At 40.8% G+C, this 9,104-nt stretch overlaps 2 protein-coding genes across 5 annotated transcripts in view; one reads left to right on the top strand and one right to left on the bottom strand.

The window, feature by feature from the left end:
* Positions 1-534: 534 nt before the first annotated feature.
* LOC148903387 (leucine-rich repeat-containing protein 3-like) lies at positions 535-3,514 on the top strand. 3 transcript variants are annotated; one of them, XM_089001620.1, is made up of 2 exons: positions 535-1,699; positions 2,657-3,514. In XM_089001620.1, exon 2 carries the CDS (start codon positions 2,729-2,731, stop codon positions 3,500-3,502), a length of 774 nt encoding a protein of 257 aa, XP_088857746.1. In that variant the 5' UTR covers positions 535-1,699; positions 2,657-2,728; the 3' UTR covers positions 3,503-3,514. The 3 variants fall into 3 exon arrangements, with proteins under 3 accessions (XP_088857746.1, XP_088857739.1, XP_088857756.1); XM_089001613.1 differs by having other exon boundaries at positions 536-1,699; positions 2,591-3,514; XM_089001630.1 differs by lacking the exon at positions 535-1,699 and having other exon boundaries at positions 1,848-3,040; positions 3,191-3,514.
* A 2,649-nt stretch (positions 3,515-6,163) lies between these two features.
* The window catches only part of atp7b (ATPase copper transporting beta), a 32,700-nt gene continuing 29,759 nt past the window's right edge, over positions 6,164-9,104 (bottom strand). For both annotated transcript variants that reach the window (XM_089001525.1, XM_089001533.1), the window contains one exon: positions 6,164-6,352. In XM_089001525.1, the coding sequence (XP_088857651.1) occupies positions 6,181-6,352 (172 nt within the window). In that variant the 3' untranslated portion in view covers positions 6,164-6,180. The remainder of the gene's footprint in view (positions 6,353-9,104) is intronic.

The following is a 9,104-nucleotide window of genomic DNA, read 5'->3' as shown; positions in this document are numbered from 1 at the left end:
ACTTCCAAGCAGCTCGCCGCCTGTCAAGGGAATCTATAAGTCTGATTATCCAGTGTTAAGACAAAATTGCTCTTGGGTTCTTGCGACATTTATTCATATCCTTTGACACTTGGGCTACTCTCAAGAAGACTGAAGGATAAAGCAAACTCTAAATAATGCTTCAGTCGTATATATAATCAATCATTTTGCCTTTCAGCAAAATGCCATGGCTGAACTCTGCACAGATGCCATTTAATCACAGAGACACTTGGGCTGCATCCAGGTGGTTATAGCGATGCTGTTGGACTACTTTCAAAGGTCTTTTGTGAGCATAGGTGTCACAGTCAACGTACATATTTGAAATCCTCTCTCGTACAAAAATTACCCAAAAGAAAAAGTTCACAACCTGAAACCTCTGTGGGTCCAAAAAGCAGTGAAAAGGTATTCTCTGCAGGGTGGACGAGTTTTTAGCACATGCGTCTTAGAGTGTAAAGGTAATTGCTTCGATCCTAAATGTCCACCCTAAATGTCCACCCAACGTCACTGCTTGTCGTTGTTAGTGTGTTGTCTATGTGCGGCATCTGACAAGGATGCCTCCTGTACACCTCCCTGGTGACGTGTTCTGGGCATGCCCCGCTGGCACAAGACCCCGGGGACGATCCAGGACACGTTGGAGAGGCTATGTCTCCCAGCTGGCCTGGGAATGCCTCGGGATCCGCCAGGACGAGCTGGAAGAAGTGGTGGAAGTCTGGGCTTCCCTACTGAAGCTGCTGCCCTCATGCCCTGATAAGCGGAAGAAGATGGATGGATGGATGAATTTGTATTATAAAAATATGGAGTGTGATCAATCTGATGCCTTGCTTCAAAATGGATGCACTTTGAGCTTAGGTTGTCTCATTTTATAGGTCACCACTGGATGTAACTAGATTTTACATTCAAAATCTACATATAATACCTTTAAACTCCTTTGACCTCCTGCACTCCACCTATTTATTTATTTATTTGTTTGTTTGTTTATTTATTTATCTTTTTATTTATTTATGTATTTTTAGTTCGTTAGTTAGTAGTTACTGAGTTAGTTAGTTAGTAACCAATCAACCCATCAATGAACCAATCAATGAAAAAACATATTTTAATTCTAAATGCATTGATCATGCAGTTATATTAATAAATCCATGGTAAAATTTACATTCCAAATCAGGTAATGGCCATTGCTAATTTTCTACATCAAACACATAATACATCCTACACACATTCTATTTACTACAAAAAATATTGAACTGTCAAACACAATCAAATTAGAAGAGTCGCCACAATGAGTTAAATGTCTTACAGTGTCGTCTATGAGTGCGTCCCCAGAAAGTCAGACATATTGGGAACTCAAATCACACACACGCACGTGCACACACACGCACACACACACACATGCACACGCACACACACACACACACACACACACACACACGCAGAGACACGCACACGCAAACACACGCACACACACACATACACGCATACACACGCGCACACACGCAAAGCCTCACAGCTGCACCGACAGCAGCCGGCAAAGTCTCATTGAGTACTCGCATCTTGGCGGCTACAGTTGATTTTTCCAGTTCATTTTTGGGGTTCAAGCTGAGGACATACGATGATGATTTTTTTATTCCATTGAAAATTTACTTGTGACGTGATCTGGACCGAACTGAGAGGAGAGAACGACTAGGTATTGATCTCTAACTTTGCCTTTACTTTTTTTGAACCACAGTGGGCTATTTTTGTGTGAGCTCATGTACAATAGCCAACGAAGTAATGTTATTAAAACTGCTAGTTTTTTTTTTTTTTTTTTTTTTGGGGGGGGGGGGGCTTTGTGGTATAGTATTTCAAGTGTACAACAATTCATCTTATTTATAGGCATCACAGTTTCTGTGACTAAGACCTTTTTTGGACATTTATTTATGTGTCAGACGCCTGTTGATAAATAATGCCCGATAAGAAACAGAAGCTGAGTTACTTTGACTCAGTTACTTTGACTTTCAGTGTTCATTTCTCATAGATGCACATTATTTTCTTTATGATGCTGGAATAAATTGAAATCTAGATTTCGACCTTCAATCTTCTTATATGATGCACTGTCACTGTTAGTCAAGTACAGAATTATTATATATATTTTTATTTTATGCTACTTCCGGTTTGAGTGAACGCTGACGCGTGTGGCTACCGCTGCTCACGCGCACAAAAAATATCCTGTGACTGTAAAGTGTCCTTGAGTTTTGAAATGCGCTTATAAATGAAATGTATTATTATTATTATTATTATTATTATTATTATTATTATTATTCAAAGAATATCTATATGGATTTTACCTCGCCTAAGGTTTTTATTTTTCCTATACAAAGGATATTGTACTGTGAAAGAGGCTTTTTTATGATTATCTGAAACTTTACCGTCTTACGCACTGAGCGGTTTTTAATGTGTATAGAGGAGTTGTTGTTGTCATTAAACAACCTTCTCTTTTTCCTCTAATCATTGAAGAAAGATATGAACTTGTACAATATGATTCAAATAGTTCTGAAGAGGAGGGACCAAAAGAAAACGTTTGAATGTTCTTTGGCAGAGGATGTTGACAGGGCTCATTACCCAACGACGTGATTGTTGCCACACATTTCCTGTGACGACCCAGGTTATCTGAAGCCAGGTGCCAAATGAGCAGGCGACAGTGGAAAATGACGTTGAAGACAAAACCTCTGGACTAATGGGGGCCACTCCAAGGTCATCCAATAATTCTTGCTCTTATCTCAACTTCCTGTGTACACTGTGGCTTCTATTAACCAGGATCACCATTGCGCGTGCCTGCCCAAAAAGGTGCCATTGCACTGAAAGGAATGGCGCTGTGGTGCAGTGCACGTCACGGAACTTGTACAACATCCCCTCCAATCTTCCCAAGGACACCGTGGCTCTCTTCCTCTCATTCAACCAGATCACACACATCCCCAAAGAAGCCTTCACAGAACTCCACCAACTCAGGGACCTTGACCTTTCCCATAATCTCATCGAAAGCTTGGAGGTCAGTGCTTTCCAAGGAATTTCCCAAGGCTTGAGGACCTTGGACCTTTCAAACAACCACCTCAGCATCCTACCAAAGGAAACCTTCACTAAACTGCAAGCTCGCGTGCGTTTGTCCAACAACCCCTGGAACTGTGATTGCTCTTTGCAGGAAGTGTTGAAGGAGCTGAGACTCGACCCTGAGACGATCAATGAAGTGAGCTGCTCGACGTCTGTGCAGGACAAGTATGTCGGGCAACCTGTCGTCCAGGTTCTGGATTCGGGAATCAACTTCTGCAACTTTCACCAGAAGACGACAGACGTGGCCATGTTCGTGGCCATGTTCTGTTGGTTCACCATAGTGACCGCTTACATTATCTACTACATCCGACACAACCAGGAGGAGGCAAGAAGGCACTTGGAGTACCTCAAGTCCTTGCCGAGCAGTTCCCGTATCGGCGATACAGCCAGCAGTGTGTTTTAGAACTGATGCACCAATGAATATAAATGAGCTTGCGTTGATGCGTAGATGAAAGTCAAGCAGGGAAAATGTTTGAGGCTTGTGAGTGAGTGAGTGAGTGAGTGAGTGAGTGAGTGAGTGAGTGAGTGAGTGAGTGAGTGAGTGAGTGAGTGAGTGAGTGAGTGAGTGAGTGAGTGAGTGAGTGAGTGAGTGAGTGAGTGAGTGAAATCAGCTCGACGATACATTGCTGCACAAGTCAGATTTGATTCGAAGCATCCCAAAAAATGAAAAACATTCACTAACATCTAGAAAAAAGTCAGTGAAGTCCCATTTTGATTTGTGCTGTGGAAACAACTCAAGGTGGGGTCTGTTTCAACAAGATGAAGGCCACGTGTTTAAAGACTTATTTGGTTTCACATGCTCAAGTTTGTAAAACACCAAACCCTTCACCAAATCGCTATGGTGTTTTAAGGTTTAATTCAGACATTGCTTACAACATACTACTTAGGTCGTTACCACGTAGGCATGCTAATGAAGTGATACCAGAGCTAATGAGGCAATCAGGAGCAGGTATGGGACATTAGAAGTAATCAGATCGGACAAAAGTGGTAATCAGATTGGTTTCAGGGAGTAGTCTTCCTCTCCCCCAACTTTAGTGCGGGGACCTATCAGGGCAGAGGTATGGCATCGCCACCTCTGTCCATTAGGAATATATATGGGGCCAGAGTTACCAGCACAACTTTAGTTAGTTGACGAAGCTCTTCAGATGAGGAGAAGAACGTCCGATACCTTCAAAGAAGTACAGATGACGACTGAATAAACCTATTCCTCGATGGACCATTCCTGTAGGAGTGAAAGCTTACACAGACGCACTCAAGTGGCATTCTGCATTTTAATGGATTCATGTTCTACAGCGAATCTATCCTTATTAATGGAACACATATTACATGTTGATTGATTGATTGAGTCTGAGGGTCAACCACTCACCCTGAATCGTCAGCTCAACTTGATGATCTTCAGCAATACTGAAAAATGTCATAAAGACAAAGGCACCGATTATGTTCACACGGGGTGCTTTTGTATTTCCTCATGTGTGACATTAAAATTGCTTTGATGAACTGAAACCTTTGTTTATGATAAATATGCAAAGAACAGGGAAATCAGGCGAAAAAAGCTTTTCACTGAACTGTACTTTGGACTGACAGCAATCGTAACATGATTTCTTCAGATATACAATATTTACATATTTTTCCAATCCAGAATGTACAATTTCTGGGAAATTCCTGTCATCGTGCATAATGGGGTGACTTTTGAGGCATTTTAGGCAAGGCCATTAATCACGACTTGAAACATGAAGCGTGCCAACTATACTTTTGGACAAAAGAGGGATAAAGTATAAATGACAGTGTAACTTTTTTTGTGTGCTTTATCCAGACTCTTAATTTGGTACCTTTTTTGTTTGTTTTCTAACTTTACATTGTGATTCAATAACTCGTTTTTTTCCATAGGGAGAAACAATAGAGCAACACACTCCAAAGCAGAGGGATAGCGAACATGCTCAGCACACTGGCAGGGAAGGTCATTTATCAGTAGCTGATGCAGCTTTTTCAAATTGGCCAGCACACAGCAACATAAAGAGCTCGCTTAACAAATCTATGTGACACGACTTAAAAACAGCTGCATCACATCAAGTCTTTCTCGAGAGAATGAGAGGTATAAATCCCCTTGAGGCTGCGTAAGTACTTCTTCTAATATCTAGGGAAACATGCACTGGAAAAGTCTTTTTAAGTTCAAAGGGCAGTATGCCCTTCCATGTCTCTGTCAACAAATTTGTAATCACTGGTACTGGTATTTGATTTCAACCTGACTCCATGTCTTTGGAATTATTTTGATGCTAAAAAGACATTGCCAGCTGCTCAAAGTCAAAGGCACAGGGGGCGCGGCATTGACAAATGTGTATGCTTGTAAGAAAACAAAATAAACACGATGGCAACGTGTGAGTGTCGATTAGAGGACGTTGTAAGATGGGACACTGAATGTGTTTTATGCCTCGTATTGGTCACCATACCGTTTCTGTTTGGAAGTCCTTTTGTTATTATGGGGTTGTGGTGATTGGGCAAGGCTGTGACAGATGATTCCATTCAGATTGATTTGTCTTCAAATACCTGGTTTACCAAAGAAAACTGTCCGGGGAGCTAAAAGCTATGTTTAAGAGTGTGTTTAGACTAAATGTAATCGCTACATGAATCCATTTTTAGGTCCAAATGTTGGGCGCTGGGCTTCTCTGACAAGTGAGAAATCTGTCAGGCAGAATGCTTAAAACATGAAATGACAATAACCGTACGTCTTAATCCAGCAAAATTGATGTGCTCCACCATCTTTGTGGATTGCCTGTCATCCAGGTCACGTAATACGCAAATCTTCAATCAATCCAATATCCAATCCAATAATCCAAATCAATAAGACTACCATCCTGCTTAGCAAATGGCTGTTCATTTAACTTGTGACAAAACAGTTTGTTGGATCCAAATAAGATTTTTGTATTCAAGGTGAAACATCTTCAACAAACATAAGCAGTCTGTTTAGTTTGATTCAACTTTTGCAGATGTGATGACCGGTAGCTATTTTTTTAGTGAGAAAAACTGAAGTTAGAATTGAAATTGGAAATTGGAAAATATTTACTGACATAAATATATAAAGAATTATAAAACAAGTGTGCCATTGGTGTTGTGCTGTTCCCAGGGTCCAGTGGAATTTGCTGGACTGCGCCGTTGGCCTTCTAGTCTCGGGAACGTGCTGATCTGTGAGGACTGGATGCTTCGCATCAGCCCTCTTGCTCGTACTTCATATACCTCCACTGATGTTTTTTTGTATCTGCCGGAAAGAAATGTCATCTTAATGGATGATGATGATCTGTCTACATACACACAGTTTAAGAAGTTAATTGGACCACCACCATTTCAGGCTTATGCAGAGCTGCCTGAACAGTATTGGAAAATAAAATAATGATTCATGTTTTAGTAGTTGTGTCATATAGATTTGTTACCCGGACATGTTCAAAAAAATACAGTGATACCTTGGCTTACGAACTTAATGTGTTCCCAGACAGAGTGTTTGACCTGGACTATATGTCAATGTCTATATGTCTATATGTCTATATGTCAACTATATGTCATCACAAAGCGCATATCAACAAAGTACCATCTAGACCAGGGGTCAAAGTCATTTTTTGCCGCGGGCCACATTGTAGTTACGATTTACTTCTCGGGGGCCATTTTTGAATTTGGGGAAGCCATTGGCATGTTTAATCCCCTCCAAAATATTACATATAGAACACACTTCACATTCATGCATAACTGGATTTTAAATTTGGAGTAAAAAAGAAAGACTGTTGTTGTGTTTTACATGGGACAAATTGAAATTTTGGTTGGGACTTGAGCAAGCATTATGGAATTTGACAAGTTTCATTGGCTTTCGCGGGCTGACTAAAATGATGTGGCGGGCCAGATTTGGCCCCCGGGTCTTGACTTTGACACCTATGATCTAGATCAGGGGTGGGCAAACTTTTTGACTCGCGGGCCGCATTGGGTTCTAAAATTTGACAGAGGGGCCGGGCCAGGAGCATTTGGAGGGAGTGTTTGGGCCGGAAATACTCCGAACAAGTTATGTCCATAATTTATAAAATCACTTCAAATGACTTCGACTGAGCGTATTTTACAAAGATTCCACAGCATATAGCTATAGTTTACGTTTTAAGACTTGCGCTGAATATATGAAGTCTTGTTTTCGAGTTGATGACGATCCCCATGTGACGTCACGTTTGGACCGCCCCTGACCGAGAAAGCGACATACAATGCATTTTGGGTACTTTGTTTGGTCTGAAAACTTCGTGTTGATCTGTGTTGATGGCGAAATTAGAAGGAAAACACATAAATAAAGCGATGGTGAATCGTTGTGTGTTGCACCAAGACTACTATTTGATATTCGCTGACACAAATTCCCAGCTGACAAATCAGCCCATTTCCAACGGAGCTTGGGCGCAATCTTCTGCTTTTTCTGGGTGCTACATTGCTGTCATTGACGGCTCGAATTGATATGGGAGGACTCCTAGAATCAATTGCAAACATTTATGCTTTCCTCTTCAGAAGAACAAGAACAAGAAAACATCTTCTCCGAATCTGAAGCCATTGTTTTGATTCTCGAGCAAGGCAAGACGTCTTGGCGTGACGTCACGAACAGAGGGGTGGGACCTTCTGAAACTGACCATTTCCGGATTCATTTTGAAGTCATTTTTATTGGTGTTTTTCATTTAACTAAAAATATCAGCCTGCCTGATTTGGGTATTTTAGATGCTATAAAACGTTTTTCTGATGTCAGTGGGAAACAAAAACAAAAAATGGTGCCGGTTGTCCTTTAAATGTAGTATGTACAAACCTCATAGCACAGTAAAAACACTACAACCCAATTTATTAACTGTCTTTCAAATGTGAAAAATATCCCTGATCAGTTAATAAATTTGTCTCAAGGAATATGCAAGATATGGCATTTACAGACTATTTCGCAGATACTTGGAGGAGGAAATGGAAATAGATTAAAATAACATATGCACTGTGATTTATCAAGATTGCGTCTGTTTTTAACAAGTTTCCATCGAAGGGGCAAAGAAATCAACATTTATTGAAAAATGGAATCACTTTCAACATTCAAAACATATTATTACACAACGAAATATTCAAGCTCAATAATACCTACTTGTGTTAAATTCCGCCAAATCATAGATGGTTTGTCCTGACCGCGCGCTCAACAAACTCCTCACTGACGCTCTCGCCGTCACGCGCAAACAATACACGTGTACCGTCGCCGAGCACACAAACATCGACTACCTGCAGTTGAAATTTGCATACTCGGCTCGGCAGCCAATCAGAAGCCTGCTTCTTTCTTCCGGACTTTCGCAAGCGTTACAAAGTCGTGCAATTGCATGTCATTTTCCAAAATAGATGCACAGAACCTCAAACTAGAAGAAAGATTCAAAATAAGCTAACAACATATGTGACGCTACAAAACGTAAATTTACATTAAACCGTGACTGTAAAGTGTACGTGAGACTTATGAAAGGGGCTTAATGGCTCGTAGGAATCAATGCAAACGTTGCATTGTGCACCACAATGACAATCGACTACTGTAGCAAAATTTACAGCCATGCGCATTTGATGTAAATTAAGCAAGGTAGCATTTGAAGTTGGTGCATTCTTGATTTAAAAAAAAAACTTTATACTTTGTGACAATGTTTCTTATTGGGATTGGTCTCATTTTGCTTCAAGTTGGGAAAAATGGGGCAGGCAACTTTTCAGTTATCTGCCCTGTTGTTCGCTAGCTTTTTGTCATGAGTTTTAGACACTGTTTGTACTATAATTTGGGCAAGTTCGGCGGGCCGGATTGAAAAGCCTAACGGGCCGTATGTGGCCCGCGCGCCGTAGTTTGCCCATGCCTGATCTAGATCCACAATTTTGCCAAGGACGATTTTGAGTCATCAATGACACAATTTTTGTTTCATTGAGGACTCTTAATTGTATGTTTTTGGACTGTGGGAGGAAGCCAAAGTAACTGAAGAAAAACATGCGTGCAT

The sequence above is a fragment of the Hippocampus bargibanti genome, linkage group LG01 (assembly GCF_051943395.1).
Source record: "Hippocampus bargibanti isolate YZ-2025 linkage group LG01, ASM5194339v1, whole genome shotgun sequence".
NCBI classification, from domain to species: Eukaryota; Metazoa; Chordata; class Actinopteri; order Syngnathiformes; family Syngnathidae; genus Hippocampus; species Hippocampus bargibanti.
This window is presented reverse-complemented; position numbering and strand designations above follow the sequence as displayed.

Excerpts from the sequence above, each read along its gene's own strand:
- LOC148903387 (XM_089001620.1), top strand. The coding sequence starts at position 2,729 with ATGGGGGCCACTCCAAGGTCATCCAATAATTCTTGCTCTTATCTCAAC.